Source organism: Natrix helvetica (assembly GCF_964273705.1).
Source record: "Natrix helvetica genome assembly, chromosome: 2".
In the NCBI taxonomy this organism is placed as follows: domain Eukaryota; kingdom Metazoa; phylum Chordata; class Lepidosauria; order Squamata; family Natricidae; genus Natrix; species Natrix helvetica.
Window position 1 is genome coordinate 250783394 of NC_138552.1, and position 26668 is coordinate 250810061.

The following is a 26668-nucleotide window of genomic DNA, read 5'->3' on the forward strand; positions in this document are numbered from 1 at the left end:
CAGCCAGCCATGCTGGCTGGGGAATTTTGGGAGTTGAAGTCCACAAGTCTTAAAGTTCTCAAGTTTGGACACCCCTGATTTATGTATTTAGTTTCATTTTAGATTATTAGAGTACTGTCAGTCTTGCTCCTACCTGCCGGAAAATCGCCCAGGCTCATTGGGTGAATCTCCCAGCAAGAAAATGACTTCCTTTATCTCCTGGACCATTATGTGCAAAGTCTAAAATAACTATATACAGGTAGTCCTTGACTTATGACCACAAGTGAGCCCAAAATTTTATCTTGTTAAGTGAGACATTTGTTAAGTGAGTTTCGTCCCATTTGATGACCTGAATCATTGCAGTTGTTAAGTTAGTAACACGGTTGTTAAGTGAATCTGACTTTTTGGTTGTCGATGTTTGCAAAAGCTGATCACATGACCCCAGGACATGGTCACTGTCATAAATATGAACCAATTGCCAAGCATTGGCATTTTGATCACCTGATGCAGCAACAGTCTGAAAAAATCACTTCTTCAGTGCCTTTGAAGGGTCAATAAACGAAGTGTTGTAAGTCGAGGACTTCTTGTACCCCACCCACTGTTTGGAACAGTGCAAACTGACTGAGCACTGGACAACAGGATATATATCCTGGGACACCACAACAAGCATTTGCTGTCCGAGTTGGCGGCCTGTCCCCCTCGGGCGGTTCCGATCCACCGAATGAATGGCCTCGAGGATGCTTTAGCTTAGTGCATCCTTCCCCAACCCGGTTGCCTCCAGATGTGCGGGCAGAGGCTCCGGGAGCTGAAAACCAACTCATCCGGAGGGAGCCCGCCTGAAGACGGCTCCGTTGGCGCCGGGAAGGAGACTTTGGAGGTCCCGAGTCGTGGTTCGGGACCTGCAGTGTCACTGAGGCGGCCTTAGCCTGCTCAAGCGCTCGTAAGCCGCCGCTCCGACCCCGGGGCGGAAAGCTGAGGCGCAAAAATAAGCAGCGCGGCAGGCTTCGCTTTTAAAATTGCCTCCTCGCGCGGGACGGGACGGGGAGGAGGGCAGGCGGCAATGGAGGAGCGGAAGAGGGACAGCAGTGTGGCGAACTGGCCAGCCTCTCCTCCCTCACAAACGCCCTGAAGAGCTTTGGGCGCGCTGGAAGGAGGCGCCGGAGGAAGCGCTCCAGCCGGAGCCCTTGAGCTGGGAAGAAGGGGCAACCAGGACGGGGGCGGGCTTGTTTCTGTCCAAAAGTCACGACCCCGAGGAGCGGCGGCCGGGCAGGGCTCTTCCCGCGTCGCTGGTAGTTGGTTCTCGCCGCTGATCCCTTGCAGCGTATTGCTCCCCCAACAGGCAAAACTTTCTATCCGCACACAGATCCACACACTGACGTCTTTTGCGCATTTCCTGCATTGGGGAGACAGACACAGCGAGCGAGCGAGCGAGCGAGCGAGAGGGCCAGCTGGGGGAGCCTTCCTCGCCCAGCATCAGGCAAGCCTAGCCCGTGGCACAAGCCAGACCAGCGGCCTTGGGGTGGGGTGGGGAGGGCGGGAACCTCGTTTGCCGGCGTGAGATCTTTTTTTTTTATTTCGTCCCCCCTTTTTTAAAAAAATGATCCTCTGAAAATAACAGGGGAAAAAAGAGCCGCCCGCCTTTCCCGAGCAGGTCGATCGGGAGCAGCTTCTCCTCATGCATTGGCTTCGATCCCCTGGATCTTTGGCCTTGGAGGAGGAGGAGGAGGCGGCGAGGAAGCTCCCGCAGCAGCCGAGGCGGATGTAAGGTTCCTCGGACTGTGTGATTTCCCCCCCCCCAATCCCCCCTCCCTCCCTCTCCCCTTCAGTCGGAAAGGCTGCGAAGTGGGCAGGGCTGCGCGCGTTAGGTTCGGTGTTCCTGGGTGTTTGCTTTTCTTTCCGACCCCCTTCCCCCTCCTCTCCTCTCCCCTCCCTCCCCTCCCCTGTTGTTCCTGCCGCCGCCGCCGCACAGGCAAGTCAGCAGCAGAGCGTGAGCGCCGGATTGCTTTCAGCGGAGGACTGCTCAAGGATTACGCTCTTTAAAGAGAGAAAGACGACGCCGGGGGGGGGGGAAGTCTTTCTTTTAAGAAAATAATAATAATATATACGCATATACATATATAGACGTCCCTGTATTCCACCCCGCTCCGAGGATTCTTTTGAATGTGCTGCGATTTTGGATTTTTGCAAGCAGGAACGCGATCCCTCTCCCCTTCCCTTCTGCCGCCCTCGCCCCCGCCTTTTGTTTTTCCGTTAACACACACACACACACACACACACACACACACACACACACACACAGGCCAATCTCTCTGAAATATATGTCTCTGTGTTTGCATGCATGCGTGTGTGTATATATATATATACACATGCGTGCACACATGAATGCATGCCTGTATGCATTCAGTGGGTGTCGCAAGGGGGAAAACTAGCCAAAGCCACCGAAAGGAGCCCCCTGCACCCACCCACCCCCCACTTCACTTAAACCTGCCTTCTTATTTATTGAGAGATCTCCCAGAAACCTTCCTGGCTCCGGAGCGTGCTTAATCCCAAGGAAAAGGAAAGCCATCTAATCATGGTGGTTTTTAATGGCATGCTGAAAATCAAAATCTGCGAGGCGGTGAATCTCAAGCCCACCCCTTGGTCGCTAAGGCATGCGGTGGGTCCCAGGCCACAGACCTTTCTACTGGACCCATACATCGCCCTCAATGTGGACGATTTCAGGATCGGGCAGACCTCCACCAAGCAGAAAACCAACAGCCCTGCCTGGAACGATGAATTTGTCACCGATGTTAGCAACGGCAGGAAGATTGAAATGGCCGTTTTCCACGATGCCCCCATCGGGTACGACGATTTTGTGGCTAACTGTACCATCCAGTTTGAGGACTTGCTGCAGAACGGGAGTCGGCACTTCGAGGACTGGGTGAGTACTCCGGAGGATGTGCAAAGCAGGGTCAGGTTGTTTTTGTGGCTTTGAGCTAGATGGAGGTTACCCCCTTTTGTTTGACAGATGTATCTCAAGCGCTCGCTTATCTTGGACGGAGGGCTCAAGCAGGTGGCTGTTTGACATAGTTCATAGGAGACAGTGGTGTCTCAAATCTGCCTTGTGAAAAGAGAGATGCGCCTATTCTTTCTTTCTTTCTTTCTTTCTTTCTTTCTTTCTTTCTTTCTTTCTTTCTTTCTTTCTTTCTTTCTTTCAGAAAAAGACAGTGTAGTCTGAATCTTGATAGCTAGGATTTAAGGTCCTCAGCTCTGCCACTGACTTAAATACCCCAAAAGACATCTAGCTGAATATTCTGTTTCTCTACTACATGGTTAGGTTTTGTTGCCATTTGGCCATCTATTCATTCAGCTTCTAACCTGCTGTAATTTGTGAGGAGTCCCAGCCATTAACAAACTTATATTCATAACGCTACTCGGCAAGATAAATGAGGTTTCCAGAAATAAATAAGTCCCCAACCCAAACCAAACCCAACATCTTCTATGATCAGGATGTCACATTTGCCCATTTTGCTTCCCAAAACTAAGATGTATTTTTTTGCTATTACAGCCTAGCTCAGCTCTTTTAAGTGCTGATGATAAAATCCAGGTTCTGGAGATTTTTTTCTCTGTTTTGTGCCCTGTTTTATGCATAGTGTTCCTAATCAGGAAAGAAAAACAGGAACCCCAGAATTCTTAAATATGATTCTCCGATTCGGGGATATCCTTCATCTGCTTTGTTTTCAGCCATCAGGATGGACAGGCTGAGTGTTTGAAAGAACTGTATCTTAGGCTAAGGCAACGTGTTTATTTAGCTTTTCAGGAAGTCATGATGCAACAGGATTGGGGTGACAAACTTTATTGAACACCACCTAGCAGGGTGGGACTGACTGATAGAACATGAACACTGGCTTTAGATATGAATCTAGAGGAGTCAATCAATTATGATCTTGATTCAGGCTGAACAAGAGCTTTGAGTAGAGATTCTTTCAGGTCCATTTGCCCCAGAGATTCCACATAGGGTGACCTCACTAAAAAGACTTGAGTTTGTATGCCTCATTTGTTTATTAACCTGGTTTTGGGTAGAGAATAACAAATGAACTGGGAGATCAGCATAGATCCTCACATCCCTCAGTTGTTTCTATATCCACTGTGCGTGGAGTAGAAAAAGCGCAAGAATCTCATAGAGACAAAGTAACATTTTCAACAGGCAGGCACAACGTGTTCTAGGTGATATTTGCAAGGATTACGCAGCATAACTATGGACAGTTCCACAGTACTGCTTTGCACCATCTTGGGATCCCTTTCAAATCCGACAGCCTCAACAATATTTCTTTGTTCATTTTCGTATAATTGTTTCCAATTTGTTAGAAATGCCAATCTGAAGGGAAATTCTACATATAGAGAGGTCCAGGGTACAGTTCCCAGAGCTTCTCTTCCTGTACAAAATGTTTAAAACTTATCTCCTTTACCACAACAAGATGCAACAATGGTCAAGACTAATGGGGGGGGGCAGACTGGTTGCACTTCACTTTCACAATTCATGGGGATGCTGAGTTTAATAGAGGATTGGTGACAAGGCAATTGGAAAGCCTTTGAAATATTTCACTGCTTCTGCCCACATTTGTTTACAATTGATCTTCCTTCATGCTGTCCAAATAGTCTGTTAGATTTTTATTTTTTTGCAGACAATTGGACAGATACATATAAGTAAATGCACTGAAAAATATCAATAAGAGGAGGGGGTGTTAACAGTTACTTTATTCCATTTTTCTGAGGGCAGGGATGGAATGGCTTTTGCCCATCACAACTGCTAATACAGAGTGAGAGGCACTGATTGGAGGAGAGCCTTTGCACTCTATTGATCAGACGGAGAAAGAGGCTGAATACAGATTAGATCATGGTGTGGGGTGTTTTATTTTGCATTCGGCAGAAATGAAGATAGTTTTGGGTGAACTTCAATATACAATGTTAAGGATAGGGAAGGACAAACTCTGGTAGTGTGGGTGTAGAGAAGAACACAAATAAAATTGGATGTAATAAAATATAATATTTAATATAAAGCAATTAACAGTGGCTGTATGCTGTAAAAAATAAAGTTATTGAATACTGTTATAAGAATTGGGTAGTAGATAAGCCCGTGATGTAATTCCTCTTCATTTTTTAAAGTAATTCTTTGTATTATATAAAATGTGTATATCTGTTCAAAATGTATTAAAGGCCAGAGATAAATTCAGTGGTAGAAAAATTGAGTAAGTGCAATTTTGGCCCCAATTTTTGAGAACTATTTTTCTTGGGACTATTTCCAGCACTTGGCTACATGCATTTTATTGAACTCTTATTTGAAGAGTATATTTTGAGTTCAGATGAAAGTCAGCAAACATTTGAACTGTTATGAATGCACAAATTTTGATTTCTTGACCTTTCAGAATTTTCTTAAGGTAGCAGAATAAACCTCATTCTTCAGAGGGTGTGCAAACTCCTGAACTAAAACATATTTGTTAGAATCTTCTAGAAGTCATTATTGGTGTGATTAATTGTGTGCATGCACAGGTGATGTACAAACATTTTATCATATTTAAGAATCCTTTACCAGGTCATCCCTATTCCTATTTTATAAATGTGGGAACTGAGGCCAAGACTAGTAAAATATGATGATTTTTGTCATGCATAGCCTGTTTCTCTTGGGTGTGTACTTCAGACAGCAATATCTTCTATCTAGAACCTCCTTTTTTTTACTGCTTCTTTCATCTTTTGTTCTTACCATGCACAAAATTCAATAAAGGGAAAATACAGACAGGCAGGATCACATCTTTTGATTGGTAGCATTAGTAATATTTTGTTTTAAACTATGCCAAGAGTGACTTATAACATCATAATATTACACAGCATATTATTTATTGTGGTTCCCCACACCAGATGTTTAGACTGGATTTGGCATTTTTATCCACCTATTGAGTGCTTCACAGGGACTTGGGAAGAGGATGATGATGATATGAGCAGAGAGAGACTGAATTTGGCATCTCAACATCAGTCTATTCTTCTTCCATCACCACAATACCTTTCCAAGTCCAGTTGCAAAGAAGTGCATTTTTACAATAGCATAAAGTTCCAATGAGAAGGATAGTACCAAGCACTGATTTATAGCTTCAAATGTAATGTTTCAGGAGCATTTACAAGAAAACAGATGATGCTGGGTGAGGTCATACATGGGTTCTGGGTCAGAGATCATTAATATAGATTCTCATGAAGCTGCAACTAAAAATTCAGACTTGTGAAATAAATTTGGGTTATTTTGTTCTCTTAAACAGAGAATGGTTTTGGCAAGGTCTGAAGCAAAGGCTTTCCCCAATCCTAGGGGGCAACTAGGTAATTGTTGTTTTTAAATGAATTGATTATAAAGTCTACGCTCTCTATTCCTTGGGACCAAAATCTCCTTTTGGGTACAAGAAAAAAATGTCACAGACTCAAAGGAGAAAAAAAAAGCCCTCCTAAATGAGCCATGTAGTAATACTTCCTAGAGTTCAAGTGTCTAGATGGCAAAGAAAAACATCACTATTTTGGGGAGGTGATAGTTCACAAACCTAAAAAAATGCTTTCAGTTTGCTTTTGCAGGTACGGCAGAACTGAGTATGAAACAATAAATGTATTTGCTTAGGTTTATCTGTTCATGTTCTCATTTCACACGAAGCACTAAGGGGCTGAGGCTTGCAGGAGTTTTGCTTTTTACAAAATGACTTGCTGCTTCAGTTTTATATCTCGGCCTTTAGAAATCAACAGCAGAACAGATAATGGTGAACAAAGCACTTCACGGAAGTCAAAGAAAACATTGCTTTGTTGAGAGGTCTCTAACCATCACATGGCTAAAGTCATATGCTGCAGCCACCTTGCTAAAACTGTCAATCTGGCCAGGGAGTTGATAGAAAACAGTCTGGCGATTCAGTGTACAGGTTCTTAATGGTTCTGTGATGCCTGACAATATAGATATAAGGCAATACAGCTGCTTTATGGGTTGTGCAGAGTGTAATCCAGGACTGATCTCTATTCATCAAGGAATTACAAAGAATCCTAGCCCACCAAGTTGTAAAAACTGAGTTATATAACCTTTTGATGTGTTATATTAGTTGGTGTATTCTTTTAAAAAAAAGTTATACAACTGTAGTATATGAATTAATATTTAGGAAATGCTCACCAATGTTAGCAAAAAGAAGCAGAGAGCAAAGCAAATATAGGGAACTGGTTTTGAAGAAATCATGAGAGTAGTTAAAATTGTTCTTAATAGGGAGCAAAAGGAAGGGTTCAACACCTTATATTACCACAATTGTCTCTTAAAATCCGTAACATGGCTACCAATTCCAGGTCTTGAAAGAGAAACAATGACTGTGTTTTCAGGTCTGTAATTGAAATAAATTATAATTAGGGTTTCATGACAGTAGCTTTCTGATTTCTTGAAAGTAAAAAAAAAAAAACCTAAACGATAAATCAGATATTTCTAATCTGCGTGTTCAGTGCTAGACCAATGTGTTAAAATCAGTTGAAGAAATAAATAGTGTCAACATATGTTGAAATGCAATGTACAAATTTTAAAGAAGCTAAGTGACATTTAAGATGTTTTATTTCATTTCTGATTCTGCCTTCCTTGGTAGATAATTGCATTGGATGGCTGTAATGATTCCTTTTTAGCCTTTGAAAGTGATGCACTGCATATCCTGCCTATGATTATATCTTGCATCTGCCTATGAAACAGCTCTTCCTCACCTCCCCCACTCCCCAGTAGACAAGATGGACAGCTCCATCCCATATATAAAGCATACTTAGGCCCATGTTTGCATGCATTTACATTGTAATCAATTTTGCGGTAAAATCCAAATAGATGTGATTTGAATCCAGTTACATCAGTCAGTACATAGATACCAGTATATACTTTGAATTATTACATGGCTCTTGCATGGATCCCTTCACACAATAATTCCAAATAACAAAAAATAAGGTTTTTTTTTAAAAAAATAAATCCATACTTAATAAGCTTCCAAGTTTTGTTTCATTCCTCTTTTGGGTTTGTTTAAAACGTGTATTACTTTGTAACCACTCCTTTGACAACGTTATTGCAATAAGATTTATAGAGGAGAGCTGAGGTTCATTTGAGCAGTACTTTTATTGCATGCAGAGAGATCTTGGACCAAACCCTGGTCTACCCTATTCTGGAAAGCTGTTGCCAGTGAATATAAACATTGCTGAATTAGATAGACCAGTGGAAATACACAGCTACTTCTTTTGTTCCTACTAAGGGGGTTATTTTTCCATTTTAATATACCATAATGGAGTATATAGTAATGGAAGGTATTAGATTAAGTTATTTTCTTTGTCGCTTGAAGTCTGGCAGGGCAGCTGCTGTCCTTTAAATATATTTATTTCTTTATCTTTGCAGAACTAATAAGGTGCTGGGAAACCTCTGATAAGTGTGGCAAGGCATTGGGGAAGTTCAAAAGAGAACTATTGAGATGCCTTGAGAAGTCCATTTATCTTGTTTTGGTTTACTGATTAATGCAGTGATTGGATCATTTAAAACATTACTTATTAATTGTAATTATCTCTATCCCATTTTTTAGGATAACATTATTCCCAAAACTGCTTACAAGAGATTGTGTTTATAAATCAAATAGAATAAATATTCCTTAAAAGCACAGTTAGACATTTTTAGTGTTATGGCTCTGAAACAATGGACAGAACTGAACAATGGGGGGGGGGGACTTGGCTCTGGAACAATGGGGGGGGGAGACCTGAGGTGTCATTGACTTGTTATTATTTGTATCATTTCAGCTTATATTCTACCTTTCTTTTCCTAGGCACTCAAGGTGGCTAACATTCCCAAGTGATCAAAAATTTCCCAATCACAAATGTCTATTTTTTCTGTATCATAGAAGAATTGTGGAGAACTTGTATGTAGAATGTCACCAGAGTCTATGCTGCACACTAAAAGTAACACGGTATTGTTTGGGTTCTTCATTTCCTCCGAATCATATTCCATAGGTATTTCAATACCAACCTAGGTAACAGCATCAATGCACCTCAACCAAGACTGGTGTGGCAAGCTCTTACATAAAAACAACCAGCGAGGTTCACTCTTCCAAGCGCTGATGATATGATCTAGCTTGAGAATGAAACATCTGCAGGGAACTAAATCACAAAGAATTGAACAGTTGAACCTTGACCTATATGTGTTCTCTACTTTGGAATGGTTTGGTTTGATAGTGACAGCATAGCTCTTACTGGGTTAGTTGTTTCTCCTGCTTTGGTTATCAAAATTTATTAAGCTTATTGTAACAGGTGATCTGAGACCGTTTTTAAATTGTTAAGGCACCAGGCTAGAAAGCAAGAAACCTTTTTTTTTTAATAAAAAATTTTTTATTGGTTTTTTCAAATATTTTGGGGAAAAGGGTAGAAATGTGGAGAAAATTTTTGACAGCTACATCATACGGAAGGTGGTACTTTCCCGGAGTCTTACATCTCTCTCTTATTTTATATATATCAAAATATAATTATGACATACATATTAGCAGTTTAGGTTTACTTCAAATTCTTTAACATCTTCAATCCTACTTTATATCACTTCTAACCATTTCATTATATTAACAATTGCACTGTGTTTTTAAATCATTTCTGTGACCTAAGTCTCATTGCTGTCTCTTCTCCCCTGTCTGTTGGCTGAGCCATGGCTCCTCCCCACTTCATGTCTTGTGCAGTCTCCCTTGTTTCGTCTAGGAGGTTCTTGTGTTTTTCCATGAAGGCTTCTGCCTCCACTACTGTATTAATTCTCACTCTACCCCCTCCCAGAAAATCAACAAGCCTTCTGGAATTAACCACCTAAACCAGATATTTTTTTCATATACTTTTTTAGTTAGAAAGAAGAATTTCTTCCTCTTATCTCTTATTCTTTTTGGTATCTGTTTCAGAATGGTTATTTCTTTGTCCTTATATCTTAAAGGTTCCCCCCTTTGAATAGAAAGCAAGAAACCTTGAGTTCAACTACCGCCTCAGCCATAAGTCAACTGGGTGATCTTGGGCCAGCCACTCTCTTCTCACCCCAACTCACTTACAACAATAGTGTTGTTGTGTGGAAAATAGGAGGAGAAACATGTTTTGAATATGTTCACCATCTTGAATTATTTATAAAAATAATTATAAATAATCAAATTTTGAAGTCATAGACAGAGCCAAGGTGGCGCAGTGGTTAGAGTGCAGCATTGCAGGATACTTCAGCTGACTGCTAGCTGCAGTACAACAGTTCAAATCTCACCGGCTCAGGATTGACTCAGCCTTCCATCCTTCCAAGATGGGTAAAATGAGGACCCAAATTGTTGGGAGCAATATGCTGACTCTGTAAACTGCTTAGAGAAGGCTGTAAAAGCACTATGAAGTGGTATATAAGTCTAAGTGCTGTTGCTATTGCTATTTTTCACTGGAAGTTGCATCATGAATCTCATTAGTAAATTTTCATATTAAGTTACCTTAGATCTTGTTACATTTGAATATTCCTTTTCTTCTCACCCCCACCCTCCTTCATGCTCCTCCCATAAATAACAAAAAGAAAAGAAGTTGATAGCACTGATATTTTACATCTGGATGTTCTAAAAGGGGGTTATTATACCCTGCACATTAAGGACCAACGATTTTTAAGATCATAGCATGTTTGTTTTTCACCTGTAGGGAGATGTTAGCTATTTTCCTCTCAGTTAGGACTGTGATGTAGATTGATTCCATGGTTACAGAGCAAATGCTTGCAACAATACACAAATACGGAGCTAGGAATCACAATAGCACTGAAATAACATTTATTTGAAAGCCATGTAGGGGCTACAGACTCTGTAGCAGTCTGCCAAATAATGCAGCCCCTCTACTGATTACCGTGGCTATTTAATATCTGTATCTCCAAAAGTATTATCAGTAGGGGCCTTTGTGTAATATGGTTGTTCCAGTGTATCAGATGATTAATGGTGGGAAGAGACACCGAGCAGTGTTTAAGGTCAGCTTCCCTAATCTGGTGCCCACCAGATGTTCTGGATCTACAACTTCCAGCATTCTCCAAAAGCAGTTCTAGAGTTCCATTTCTTGCACATACTTCTGAGTTTCCCATTCAATCCAAGTGGCTCCTTAGATGAGAATCGAGTGCTAAAACAATAATTTATAGGCTATACTATTATGTTGGAATGGATTTGCTTTTTTAGAGCTTGAATGTTACTTTTTGCTTGGACAATGATCTCAATAATGATGAACAATTGAGCAACGTGGTTAAGGTTTAGGGACATAATAGAGGATGGAAGAGAATTACAGATCTTCTATAATGATTCCACCCTAATTATGACACAAAGATGCTGGATAATTTTTCTTGCAATGTATTACTAGAATACATGTTTATGTTGTCTCCTCTTCTAACATTTGTTAATTTGGATTTTTAGCTTTTCTCCAATACAATAGTGCATATTACCAAATTCACGTATGCTGTGTCCTGTACCTTTTCCATATCATGTTCCTATCCATTGGAGATAGAAGGGATAATTGTCATACTCTTTTATTTTACTGATGCCATTGTCTTGTATGTCTTTTAATTATGTGATAACTAGAAATTAAAATTCCAAGGCCTGTGATGTTATCTTTGTGCTTGAAACACTAACAGCAGGCCTGATGTGCTGCAGTTAAAATATTTTAGATATATTTACCTAATATGATGGAAGTATACAATTGAAGCTTTGTTCCTTTTTATTTAAAAGTAAGCTCTAATGCAAAAAGAAATATGCTGTCCTTGAAAATAGCTAGCATTAAGTAAAAAGCAAGTCTCTAAGCCAGCTGAAGAGCAGCACTTTGGATTCAAAGGTGCTTCAGAGAAGATATGAGTGCATAGGTTATGTTGTTGACATCATCTTAAACCCTTTTAGCTGGGTTCTCGTGGTAGCAATATGCTTTTGAAGTAAGGAGGCAACAACTGCATGTCCACACCCATTCCAAAGCAGCTTGTGACACCTGTTGGTGTCTCTTTATTTCTAATACAGGTAGTCCTCGATTTATGACCACAATTGAGTCCAAAGTTTCTGTTGCTAAGCAAGACATTTGTTAAGTGAATTTTGCCCCATTTTACAACTTTTCTTGCCACAGTTAAGTGAATCACTGCAGTTGTCAAACTATTAACACGGTTGTTAAGTGAAGATGGCTTCCCCATTGACTGTGCTTGTCAGAAGGTCACTGGGACACTGCAACCATCATAAACATGAATCCATTACCAAGCATGTGGATTTTGATCATGTGACCATGGGGATGCTGCAACGGTCATATGTGTGAAAATGGTCATAACTCTCTTTTTTCAGTGACTTTGTAACTTCAAATGGACACTAAATGAACTGTTGTAAATTGAGGACTAACTGTACATATTTTCCAGACGTAGTACATGAGCCTTAAAGGCAGGGGGGCCTTTAAGCAGCCACAGATGACAACGACTGCTGCTACTACTACTGCTATTACTACTATACTTCGGATGATGATTGTTCACATAGTCCTATATTTATCCTGGATTTGGCATTTTTATTCACTTGTCAGGCCCTTCACAAGCACCTGGGATAGGCAGATTTGATGGTATTAAAGGAATTGTCTCAGGATGTGACCTGTTCTGAATAAAGGTGCTTTTTGCCGTTGGCTGGTGGTGATTTTGTCAATGCTCATGATGTTGAAGTGGTGCTCCAGATGTTTTGAGATTGCATAAAGGTAAAGGTTCTCCTTGCACAGGTGTGCTAGTCATTTCCGACTCTAGGCGGCGGTGCTCATCTCCATTTCTAAGCCAAAGAGCCAGCCCTGTCTGAAGACGTCGCCGTAGTAATGTGATCAGCATAACTAAATGCCGAAGGCGCATAGAATGCTGTTACCTTCCCACCAAAGGTGGTTCCTATTTTTCTACTTGCATTTTTACATGCTTTCAAACTGCTAGGTTGGCAGAAGCTGGGACAAGTAATGGGAGCTCACTCTGTTACACGGCCCTAGGGATTCGAATGAGATTGCATACAAGGTGCCTATTGCTAGTGATACTATCTTTGCTTTCTTTCTTTTTTATTGCAAAATTTTTATTGGTTTTAAAATATATAGGGAAGGGTAAAAGGGTGTACAGAAAATTTTTTGCAGCTTCCACACTGGTGGCGAGAATCCCCCCAAGAAACTCACAGATTTAACAATCTTAAAAATAAGATATAAAAGAAAGCATCAGAACAAATTTAACCAATATTATCAAACATGTGCTCTACTATTTTTTCTTTGTTACTTTTTGTAGTATCAACAATTACAATTATTCCAAAACATTCATTTTTGTGATCTAAGCCTTTTCGATATTGCTTCTTCTTCCCTGCCCCCCGGAGGAGCCTCAATGCCCCCCCTCCTTATTTTGCGTCTTGCTGTCCTTTTCCCTACTCCCACTAAATTCCTCCTCTGAGGAGGGGAAAGATTCTTTTTAATAAAGGCTTCCGTGTCTTGAATTGTATTAATTCTGATCCTATTTCCCTCCCAGAAAACCATCATCCCCTCTGGTAACAGCCACTTAAACCAGACCCCCATGTTGTATAATTTTTTTGATGAGGAGGAATATTTCCTCCTTCTCTCTCTTATTTTTTTGGGGATCTGTTTAAGAATGGTGACCTGTTCCTCTTTGTATTTCAGTGGTCTCTCCCTTTGGGTCACAAGCACCTCATCCCTTGTGGATCTCCTGACAAATTTAACATGTACCTCTCTGGGAATGTTGCGACTTCTGGCATATGCTGAGTTTATCCTATATGCTAGATCCATATCCCACCATAATTGTTTCTTATCTCCCTTAATATAATCTGCTAAAATTGTGCTCATAATCTCTTTAAGATCTTCATTTTCTTCCTCTGGCAGTTTCTGGAATCTAAGAAAAAAGGACATTCTTTCAAATTCTATTTTTGTCAGAAAATTTTCTACATCTGCGTTTCCCTTGTGTGTTGTTTTAAGCTCCTCCCCCATCTCCACCACTCTCTCCTCCAACACCATAATTCTCTTCTTATTCCCAGCAATTTGTTCTTTAACGTCTCTGAGCTCTTCTTTAACCTCTGCCATTTCTTTCCTCATTTCATTCTGCCCCTTCATAAGTTCTTTAAACATTTCCGTAACAGATAGTTCCTTTGTGTCCTCTCCAGCCCCTCCTTTCTGCAACAATGAGGTGATCTTAGACTGTTGCGTTGTGGGGCTGGGGGCAGCAGATGACGGAGCCGAGTGCGCCTTGCCAGTTGGTAGTTTTCTTGCAGCCATTGATTAGGTTCAGAGATGCAAATCCTTTCCAGGGAAAATGGTGTCCGGGGATTCCACAGCGGAGGTGGCCTCAAAAGGCAAATAAAAGCAGGGAAACCCACAATTCCAATAGAGAGATAGTCCAAGAAGTAATTCCAATAATCAAAGCTCAGAAGAGCCACATACAGAGAGGACCCAGCTTCCCTTTGAGAGAGTGCAGCAAACAATCCACCTTTCTTTACTTTCTCTTTGGGAGCAGTTTCAAAGGACAAGTTTCATTCATATGTAGACAAAGGAAGGAGGGCGGCCGCCATCTTGGCCCTCCCTTCCGCAGGGAGAGAAGTCACAAAAAGTTTTTCTTTCCCTTTTTTTTAAAGGCGAAGGTCAGCTTTAGAATCATTTCTGGCAATTGTAAAAAGCCATTCTCATTCACTGTCCAAGTAACTAATCAGTCATTATTCTCTCTCTCCGAGAGAGTACCTTTAAATGCCGCTTATTCCGAGGGGGGGTAATAGAGGAACCACCCCCTCTAATTTCCATTTCAAAAGCCAGAGCACACCAACTCACGGACATCTGTAGCTTTCTTTCAAAGTAAACAAAGAGCACCAGGTGGGATCTGCGCCTCCACCCTTCAGCCACGCTTCTCCTTTGATCTGAAACCTCCCAGGGCCGTCCGGTGAAGAGGCGACGTCACTCGCCCCACCCCCACTGCTCCCTGGCGCCTAGGTGAAGCTGGGAGAAACACCCCCACTGGCTGCCGCCGCTGTGGGGGGTCCCAGCAAGCCGCCCTTCGGCAGGAGACCCTTTGTTCAAGTCTCCTGTGCTCCTTTCGGAGCCCGCCAAGGGAGCGATCGGCGGACTACACGTCCGTCACCATTCGGCCCCGGAAGCGGAACTACTATCTTTGCTTTCTTTTGCCAGTCATTCTACTTCTGTTTTCTCTAGTTCTTTTTCCTCTGTCTCCAGGTACTATTACATCTTCTATCCAGACTTTTTTTTTGGTCTTTCTTATTAAATGGGATGTTACGTTCTGTTTGAATTCTAAAACCCCAGAGCAATTTAGCTCCTTTATTTTCTATCACTTTGTCTATCTCACACCGGTTGTTGCTTTCAGGCAAATAGTATTTCTTGCGGACATTCCAATACATCAGTGTTGCTACTTTGCCCTACCTCTGTTTGTAATCAGTCTGAAAGATGTTCTTGCAGCAGCTAACCTGGTGGGCCCACTGTTTCTTCAGCTTCTTTGCACGGACAGCATTCTCTGTCTGTTGTCTTCTGAATTCTGGCTTTGTGTGAATTTGTTCTTAAACTTGGTCTTGTGCAGCCAGAATTAGCCCTCTATCGCTTCCTTGAATTTTACTGTTTTTAACCATTAACAGGTCTTATTATATTCATTGCCCACTAGTTTGTTTTTTAATGCACTGACCATGTAAAACTTTCCCTTGCCATGTGTCTTTTCTTTACTTGGTTTTTATTGTAGGCCAACTTGGTTCTGTCTGGTATTGATTTTGACCCTTCACAGTGTACTAGTTTCAGTGCATCCTCTTCACTGTCTTTCAGATATACTTCCAATGCCCTTTTTTTCCTTCTTCAACTGTCTGGTGGGTTTGAAACATCCCACATCCACCTATTTTCATTGATAGAGTCTGTCAACAACACCACTGCCTGGATGAAGGGCATGGTTCATTGTCATTGTTTTTCTGATCTTCTTATCCAGAGCCTTTAGTTCTGCTTGAGTCCAGTTCACTACTCCATCTAATGACTGGATTTGTCCAAATGTTAATTGCCTTGATGGTATTTCCTCCACTGAGTTCTTCTAACCTTCTCGACTTCATTGTGCTCGATGTTGTCAGTTTGAAAGATGACCAGGTATTTGTAGTGATGTTATTTGTCCAAACTCTTTGTGTTATTTCTATAGGGCACCTTGATTCCTTCCATTTTTACTGTTTTTCCCCTGTGGATGGTAAGGGTGGCATATTTGTACAGTCCAAACTCCATTGTAATATCTTGGTTATATATACAGACAGCATTGAGCAGCGATTCTGATTCAGATAGCTTTTCCATACAGCTTCAGATCATCCATATAAAAGAGGTAGGATAGCCTGGCAGATGTTTCTGATATTTGATAGCCATGGCCTGATTTGTTCAGTGTGGTTGACAGAGGAATCAATGCAATGACAAACACTAGTGGTAATAGTGAGTCTCCTTGAAATATTCCTCTCTAACCTCTTCCAGTCTGTAACCATCTTCCAGCAATTGTGTTTTCCATTGTGCCATTGATTGTTGCACAAAGCTTCTGATGTTTCTACTGATTCCTGTTATTTCTATTGTTGTTGTTGTGTCCAACCCATTGCGACCCCATGGACAACATTCCTCCAGGCCTTCCTGTCCTCTACCATCTTCCGGAGATCATTTAAGCTCACGCCTATTGCTTTGGTGACTCCATCCAGCCACCTCATTCTCTGTCGTCCCCTTCTTCTTTTGCCTTCAATCTTTCCCAGCATTAGGCTCTTCTCCAGTGAGTCTGTCCTTCTCATTAGGTGGCCAAAGTATTGGAGTTTCATCTTAAGGATCTGGCCTTCTAAAGAGCAGTCAGGGTTGACCTCCTCTAGGACTGACCAGTTTGATCACCTTGTAGTCCAAGGAACTCACAGGAGTCTTCTCCAGCACAAAAGGTGTTGCTTCTAAGCACTTGATTATCCAATTATCTGCCAAGGAGATACTTTCTTGTAATCAGGATTCTTGTAATCTTGTTATTGCTAGTTCTTTCATTTTAGCTTCTTTTCATTCTTATTGTCTTCCTTCATCCAAGCTGCATTCTTGTTATACAAATAGTCCTCGATTTACAACAGTTCGTTTAGTGACAAGTTACATGGCACTGGAAAAAAAGTGACTTATTACCATTTTTTCACACTTATGATTGTTACAGCATCTTCAAGGTCACGTGAATAAAATTGAGATGCTTGCCAACTGATTCATGACTGTTGCTGTCTCCCAGGATCATGTTTTGCGACCTTCTGACCAGCAAAGTCAATGGGGAAGCCAGATTCATTTAACAGCCATGTTACTAATTTAACAACTGCAGTGATTTATTTAACAAATGTATTAAGAAAAGTTGTAAAATGGGGTAAAATTCAGGTAACAAATTTCTCACTTAACATAAATTTTGGGCTCAATTATGGTTGTAAGCCGAGGGCTATCTGTATTTCTTTGGTGCCCAGAACTGAACTGTTTCTTCTTTGTCAGGTGTTGACTGGTTCATTGTAGATGAACCATCTCCATTGATGGATTGTTAAAAACATTTCTGATTCAACTGAAATTGGAGATTCTGCCTGTAGTGTGCAATTTGAGTTTCATTATCTGCTGATCTTCTTAGGTATATTTGTTATTTTCTGCCTTATTATTTCCAGTACTTCCTTCATTTACCTGGTTTTTCTGGGTGACTACATGATCAGTTATTCTTTTTGTTCTTTCACTTCTGATCTTATTTTCTGCCCTGATCTTCCGTTTTGGTGGTGCACTTCTTTTCTCGTTTGCCGATTTTGCATCCAAAGTATTCAATTATAACTGCAGCTCTGCTGTACATTAATTGATGGGTTTCTTGCAGTGAATTGATGCTTATATTTGATATTACACTATTGATACCTTTTGATATTTGTGCTAGTTGTTTGGAACAAGCTTCAGTGCAGGCAACCTTATTTTATTTTTGGCTGTTCTAGATGCTCAGTTATTCTATTCTTTCAATTCCTCTTCTGCTTTAATTAGAAGATTTTGTTCATTTTGTGGAAAGGGTGCCTGGTTTAGGAGTGAAAACAGTCCAGTAACATTGCTAGCTTCTACTATTGCTGACTCTCTCTGGTTTGCTTCTACAATGTGAGCTACTTCTGGCAAGACTTTGATTTCTTTGCCCTGGGTAGAACTTTTCAGTTTTTCCAATTCTGCTTCCGTGAATATTTTATTTTGTATTATGAAATTGATGTTTATCTTCTAACCTCTATTATATTATTTCTGATTCTGGATGCTGTTCTTTCCAGAACGGTGCTTTTTTTCAAATATTCTCATCTTGCTGGACTTGAGTTGTAATAACAGATCATTATTTCTTTGTTTTTGACCTTTGTATATTGTGATAGGTAAACAACTTTTCTTCCAGTAATCCTGCAGCTGCTGGCCCTGGTTGCTCAGTCAACAGTCCTGTGTCGTATGTCACCAGATGTTCAGGAACTCTAACTCCTTGTTGACCCTGGCAACGACCAATCTGGTATGGGGTTCTATAAATTACATCTCACCATGTTGTTTATGGAAAAACACTCTTTTTTGGTGTGGCTCCTTTGATGAGATCCTTGTAGCATGGTTGAGTCTCTGATATAGCTGTAATCCTCCTCAGAGCATGTGAGCCCCGCAACCACATCACTGGGAGGTTATTATTATTAATTAAACTTGTATGCCATCTAACTCCCAGTGACACTCCCAATGAGCAGCTCAGAAGAATGAAAAGATAAGATAGATAAAATAAGATAAACTTTGTCATTTTTTATTGTGAGCACACTGGCATACATTAAAAATGAAATTCTGTTGCCTGCTCTCAAAATAAGATATAAAAGAGATTACAATAAAACAAAAAAGGAAAAATAAAATATGGCAAGAATGACAAATGAGATGGAATGAAGCAAAGGATCTCATTGTCCCTCACTATGGCTCTTCTAAACAACACCAGAGTGTGGACCATCTAGATTTGAAGGGGAATGTCATTCCAGAGGGCAGGTGTTGCTACAGAGAGAATGTACTTCTGGAATCCTGAGAGATGACACTGTTTAATACAGGAACCTGGAATATGCCAATCCTGAAAGACTGAATGGGAGGCAGGTCCCGTGCCATGAAGGGCTTTATAGATAACAACTAAGATCCCAAACTAGCCCAGAACCAAACTGTATATATATAAACTGAGTATATATATAATGTTCCATGTTTTCTATTTATACAATGGAGTTATTAAAATCTTTCATTTTTAATCTTTTGCAGTACGTTAAGTCGTATCAGTAACAGGGCTTTGAAAAAGATTTGAAAGTCATGCTTTGGCCCTCTCATGAGTACAGCTTCTTCCTGCTATTCAATAAAGTAGCCTTGCTGTTTAGATTTTCATAGCAGTTGGTGCTAAGAACTCGTCTCCTTAAAACTTCATCTCTTCATTTTACTCTTGTACAGAAGCTTGAAAAAAAAGACTGGGTACTTTAATGAACAGCTGAGGAGTGCTCTGCTCACATGAGGCCAAATATATATTTCTGAGTCATTTTCAGTCATGCTAAAATAATTTCAGCAATTATTACTAACTGTAATCATTCCTGCATAGATATACTTTTTAAAAAGAGGAATAAATAGGATTGTTACAATAACCGTGAAGCAGTTTTAAAACAGATATTAGGGGCTCTAGCTTAGTCATACCTGAGTACTGTATTCCAATCATTTTCCAGCTGGGCACAGTCAGGGTGCTGTCTGCTTAGCTTCATTGCTGTGGCAGGCATAGATGTTCTGTCAAAGGAGTAAGTTTAAATAATACAGGAAATAATATAGCATATTTTTAGTATGCTGAATTTCGCATTCACAATTGAATTACCATGATTTGCCTTTTCATCTTAGAGTTAGGGGTAGCCTGAGGTAAAATGGACAGCCAACAAAACAACAGCAGTAGCAGCAGCAGCAACAATAACAATAATAAATAGTTCTCATAGGGAGTTATGGATTACAGTTGATTCGAGATGCATCTCTTCAAAAGATTAGTCATTATAATGATCTGACATGTTCAAAGGAGAGTGATTAAAATTTAGGGGCAGGGGACAAAGTTATATGAAGAAAGACTATACTAAGTAGTTAGGCTGAAAATAGTAAAATTAGTGGAAAAACATTTGGGGAGTGAAGGGAGAATTCTTCAGCATGTAATAGAAGTGTGAAAAAATTCAAGGTTTTGGACTAAGATGATAAACATGAATAATAACTCATTTATTTGAAATTAGAGTGCTTCATATACTTATTTATGTAATATTAAACATTACAGATATCTGTCAAAGAACACTGTATAGAATTTCAGAGCGATGTTGGAGTTTTGTGCAAAGAAAGAGCAGCAGTGAATAATTTCTCTTTTTCCTCCTTTCTCAGTGAAGTAGAATTGAATGATTGGGCTTGTGACAGAAATATGACAAGATTAATTTGCTGGTCTTCTGAGTAAAATAAATGAGTCTAAAATAGTTTAGAAGATAGAATCAATTGTTTTCTTTGCATCTACCATGTGGGATGTTTTGTGCAAATGTAAATAATAAATATCCCCATAACTAGAATAGAATAGAATAACAGTGTTAGAACGGACATGTGAAGTCTTCTAGTCCAACCCCCTGCTTAGGCATGAAATCTAAATCACTTTTGACAAATGGTTATCCAACATCTACTTAAAAACTTCCAGTTTTGGAGCATTCACCTAGTGAATGCTCCAACTAGTAACAACTGTTAACTAGTTGTAACTGCTATACTATACTAGACTAGACTACTATAATAGAATGCTCTACTAGTAACAACTAGTGTGTTGTTACCTTTATTAATGTAGATTAGTACTAGCCTCACAGTGGATCCGTTCTGAACAGGATCAGAGCAGATTCCTACCTATTGCTCCATCTTGAAGAAATGGAAATCTGTTCTGATTCTCCCATTCTGTTCCAGGATTTAGGGACTGGTCAGATCCAGTGGTTATCTCTAATTGTTTTCCAATAGAAAATGAGAAAAACACATTTTATATGTTCTGGCCAAAACTAGAATTTTATAAACTGGGAACAAGTTTTCGGGGGGGGGGGGGGGATCAAATAAAAAGAACTAATTAGAAAAATTGTATAACCATTTGGAAAGTATTATCTAATTGGGAACTATTAATAGTACTGATAAAGCATTTGGGAACATACAATTTAATATTTGAAAGATGTAAATTACCTTTGCAATATATTTTAAAGAAAATTGACCCTGAATTTTGAACATGGGGAAGGCACCAGACTGGGGAAGGCTAAATTGGTTTGTAATCATAAAATGTGTTTAGAAATTACTGCAACTGATTTGTGTAGCATGTATAATATTATATATTTAATATGATCTCTTTTGATCCTTCTATATTTATGAACAGTAGACAAAAAATAAATCAAAAAAAAATAATAAACCGACCAATTCTGCAAATGGTAACTATTGTCTTCTAATTAACTACTATTCTGATTAATTCATTCTCCAGAGAGATGGTTGCCACTTTTTTATTGTACTTACTGTAATTTTTGAAGAACCAAGATATCATCATAGTCACAACAGCCAGTATGATGAATTCGACTGAGCCATTGGGAAAAATGAATCACCTCCCTCCTCCAAATCCTATCAATCCCAAAGTGTTGAAGGAAAGCAAATCCAGATACACACAGTTGTTGTAAGTTCTACAACAGTGATTCGCTTCCAAATTCCATTGGCAAATTGTAGCCCCAAATTTCATTGCTGCAACTAGAAGAGGAAGACCAATTTATTCATTAGGTACAATAGGCCTAAAATCAGGAAGAATAAAAATGAAGTAGAGTTTATTTCTGTGTCTTTTGATAATTATTTATTTTTGTACCTTTTAATTAAAAAAATAGGTAAGAAATGTATACAACTTGAACATCAAACTGATAACCTTATTTGTAACCTAGATAGCATGAATACTAAAATTTAGTAGAATTTACTGTTCTACTGTTCTAATTATATGCAACAGATATAATTAATTAGCAACAGGTGATTATTATTAATTTTTGTTTTCTTCCTAGCATCTTATGGGTCCATTTTTTTTCATCAACCAAGTGATAATCCATTGGGATTGACCAACCAGCTTGTCTCCAAAGCCTAACATCATGGGCTGAGAAAGATTGACTGTCTCAAAGCCATCTGGCTTTCATACCTAAGACAGGACTAGAACTCACAGTCTCCTGGTTTCTTAGATTGGTGCTTTAACCACTTGACCAAACTAGTTCTTATTACTATTATTACTACTACTACTACTACTACTATTATTATTATTATTATTATTATTATTATTATTACTACTACTACTACTACTACTACTACTACTACTACAACAAACTAATACCTCTATTATTTCCTGATCCTTTGCTTTCTGTTTCCTTAATTTCTATTGAACTGAGTTGATGTTGTGTTTTAAAATTTTGAAATGTTTATAATTGTTTAATTTTATCTCTGTTCATTGCCTAAAATCACTTGTTGAGGTGGGCTGCTATATAAATGGGCAAAATAAATAAATAAAATATTGAAAAACCATAATGAACTACAATTATTTTTATGGTAGGAGAGAACCACAAAGGCAAAAGTGCCGAGAGCCAAGGAAAGTCATAATGCAGCACTCCAGGAGGGGACTTTTGACAGAGACCACTACAGGCCTACTTTATTTAGAACTAGCCGATAATCCAGCGTTGCCCGGGTATTTATTTATAGGGGTAAAGTGTCCGAACCAAATGTAATTTCTAATGTTGTATTCACCACCACCCCCTTACCAGAGGGAGCTCCCTTGTGGAGTACTGTGAAGCTGTTGCCATGGCAACTCCACTGCGCCGTACAGTAGAAGCCATTTTAAGGCACAACAGGCTGTATCTTAACAGAACACACACTCCGAGGGGTAATAGGGATGTTTACCCCCACAGTGTTTTTTTCCAGAGAGCAAGTCATCTGTATACCAAGTTTGGTTGAAATTACTTGAAGCGTTCCAAAGTTATGCTGGAACACACACACACATTTTTATATATATTATATAAAAGATCCTGTCCCTGATCCAGTCCTTTCTTTTTAAGAAATCTTAATTGGATGCTTTCTTTTATTAAACAGAGTGAGTTTTTTGTGGAGAGTAAGTGGATCTTGACGCTCTCATACTTTGCCTTATGTCCAGCCTGCCACTACTACCCATAAGAGAGGCTGCTGCATTTTCTTACTGCTGGGGTTGTTAAATGGTGCTGAGAGCATCTGAACAACAGGCAGCAGGAAGAGAGAACAGAGGGAGGAGTAGGCTGTTCTGCTTGGCAGTGGATTTCTTCAGTGGGCCTAAGGCCAATTTTTAACACCATCAACTCTGCAAAAGTCCAGTCCCATATACAATGTGTTATCTGAATTGCTTAAAAGTTTGAATATGTTGCCATTTTTTCTAAATACTTCCTTACTTATTCAATGCATAGTTTTTGAACATTCCTAAGCATAGTAATATTTTCTCTGAAAATTTTTTTTAATAAAGCATATCTTAACTGGCCTGGGCGGTTAGACTTTGGGTATACTGTGTGTGTGTGCATAGGTCTGCTGCAGTGGTGGGATTCACGTTTTTTTACTAACATTCTGTGGACGTGACTTGGTTGGCGTGGCAGGGGAAGGATACTGTAAAATCTCCATTCCCTCCCCACTCCAGGGGAATGTTACTACAAAATCTCCATTTCCTCTTGATCAGCTGGGACTGGGGAGGCAGAGAATAGATGGGGGCAGGGCCAGTCAGATTTGGTATTTACTGGTTCTCTGAACTACTCAAAATTTCTGCTACCGGTTCTTCAGAACTGGTCAGAACCTGCTGAATACCACCTCTGGTCCGCTGACAGTGGAGCTTCTACAATGCAAACACTTTGCTTGTTCCAATTAAAGTGAGTTATCACAGGTTTTTATAGTACATTCCTCTGGTACATTAGTACAGTCCTTTATTGCATTCTGTGTAAGAATGCAATAAAGCTTCAATTTAAGCTTTGTATGCTGGCCTGATTTTAAACTCTATGAAAAGAAGGAGCTTTCCAACTTGGAATATCTAGAGAGGAGATGGAGGAAGGGAAAATTGTTAGCTAAATTTTGTTTCATAACTGTAACACACACCTCCTCCAGCTTTTGTAGTTGTTTGCCACATTCTTGCTGGCTCCAGAGACAATCAGCAAGGCTCTATCCCTTGAATCTGTGGCCCGTTTCCCTCCTCTGTCTGGTTTATTTAGTGATAGGATAGGGATTGCTCAACTCCCATTTCTTTGCACTGAAAACTTATATGATGCTGCAGCATGAACAAATAATGGCAATGTCCTTAATTTAGAGCTGTCAGATGTGGGCCACAAACGTCTGGATAACTATTAGCAACAAAGAGAAACACAACCAATATTTTGATGCTATCTAATGGTCATCCAGATTCTTGTAGCACAAACAGGATAACTCTGGGCTACTTTATTTATGACTGCTCTGAAGAACAAATTAAGTCTCTCTGGCCCAATCTGGCATCATTCAAAGATGTTAGGATTATGAGTCCTAGTAAACTGAGCCTGCATCTTAATCAGAGGTTTCTTGGAGTTGCAGCCCCAGAATTTCCAGATAGTGCCCAATTGGAGAAGAACAAAATACGTTCTCTGTGTGTTGAAAGGTGAAGTGAAGGTCCAGCGTATCACAATATCCCTCTGAATGAGAGATGTTTGTGCACCTATTCTGCTCATTTCTCTCTGTGTGTGAATGAATTAGAATTGTGCTCTCCAGACTGTAAACCTCAATGCTTATCAGCACCCATCTCAAATTGTACATTGAGGTAGCTATTCTGAGGGAGACCAATGTTTTTAAGTGCATGTTTTGAGAGTATTAAAATACAGATTAACATGGTTTTAAGAATAGAATGGATTTATGGATAAAACATACAAAAATAACATGGAGTGGGACATAAAATTGGCCCACCCCTGGACTTTTGCCATGAAATTCTACTCTGAGACTATAACTGGATTGACTTTTCCTATTTAGTAGTAGAGGCTAATATAATTATATGGTGTACATTTGGCCGATCATTTGGAGGTCTTCTGTACAGTAAGGGCTGCATCTGCATGCACTGAATATAGGATTTCCTCTTACAACCTATGAAATTCTCCTCTCTCTCATTCTCTCCCTCTCCCCTCCTGCTCCCTAAGATACTCTCGCTTAAAATACAGAAGGATCTTGACAGGCTTGAACATTGGGTGCTATCTGACAAAATGAAATTCAATGGTGAAAAAAGTAAGGTTCTATATGTAGGCAAGAAAAACAAAATGCACAGGTACAGTATATGTGGTATCTTGCTCAATAGTAGTAACTGTGAGAGGGATCTTGTTAGTCCTAGTGGACAAACCTTTAAATATGGTCCAGCACTGTGCAGCAGCTGCCAAAAAAAGCCAACACAACACTAGGCTGTATTAACAGAGGGATAGAATAAAGATCACATGAAGTGTTAATACCACTTTATAAGTGGTATTGAAAGAGGGAAGGCCACACTTGGAATACTACATTCAGTTTTGGTCGCCACGAAGTAGAAAAGATGTGGAGACTCTAGAAAGAGTGCAGAGAAGAGTAACAAAGATGATTAGGGGACTGGAGGCTAAAACATGAAGAACAGTTGCAGGAACTGGGTATGTCTAGTTTAATAGAAAGAAGGACTAGGGGAGACATGATAGCAGTGTTCCAATATATCAGGGGCTGCCACAAAGAAGAGAGAGTCAAACTATTTTCCAAAGCACCCGAGGGCAGGGCTAGAAGCAATGGGTGGAAACTAATCAAAAAGAGAAGCATCCTAAAACTAAGGAGAAATTTCCTGACAGAACAATTAATCAGTGGAACAACTTGCCTCCAGAACTTGTGAATGCTCCAACACTGGAAGTTTTAAAGAAGATAGCAGATAATCATTTGTCTGAGGTGGTGTAGGGTTTCCTGCCTGGAGGGGGGGGGGTTGGACTAGAAGACCTTTGAGGTCACTTCCAACTCTGTTGTTTTGTTTTCTGTTTTTCCTTTGGAAAAAGAACTAAAGAACAAGGAAGCAGTAAAACAAGATGCCTCATATAGTCTTTTTTTCACTCAGGTGGTCTTCACTCCACATATTCCCCTATAAGACAAGGTGTCTTTAAAAAACTCAAAATGGCAGCCATGACTTTGCAGTCAAGTCCTGTCCCCCTTTTTTACATATGTCGCACCAAGCTTTCCTGTCTTCCTGCAGAATTTTAACTTTTGGAGCCCATAGATAAATTATCTTTATTGTTTAAATTTAAGCAGCTACAGCAATTTTTTTCTTTGGACATTTTTTTTGTGGGATAAATGAGAATAGATAAAGATGAGGTTTTAATGATATATTCTATATCTGAGAAACATTTTCCTGCTGGCTTATAAACATTTACTTTTGTTAATACCTTTAGAATTTTTCTCTGTTTACATTGTCCTTTTAGCATTTCTTTTTTGAGCTGTGTACCTTTTGAACCATATGTCAGGATGCTGTCTTTACAAATAAAATAAGGAGCATTTCCTTCCAAGTAAGCATGGTTAGGAACAAGCCCTTCTCACTAAATTAAGGAAAGGTTATTTGGCACAAAGTAACCATGAAAATGAAATATCATGTCTCCTCCCTTTCTCCTTATGAGGG

General features: G+C 39.8%; 1 protein-coding gene across 2 annotated transcripts in view; it reads left to right on the plus strand.

The window, feature by feature from the left end:
* Positions 1 to 1204: 1204 nt before the first annotated feature.
* Positions 1205 to 26668, plus strand: part of PRKCE (protein kinase C epsilon) — a 370865-nt gene continuing 345401 nt past the window's right edge. The window contains exon 1 of one of the 2 annotated variants that reach the window (XM_081941929.1): positions 1205 to 2899. In XM_081941929.1, coding sequence (XP_081798055.1) covers positions 2552 to 2899 — 348 coding nt within the window. In that variant the 5' untranslated portion in view covers positions 1205 to 2551. The remainder of the gene's footprint in view (positions 2900 to 26668) is intronic. The other variant, XM_081941930.1, reaches the window with a different exon arrangement.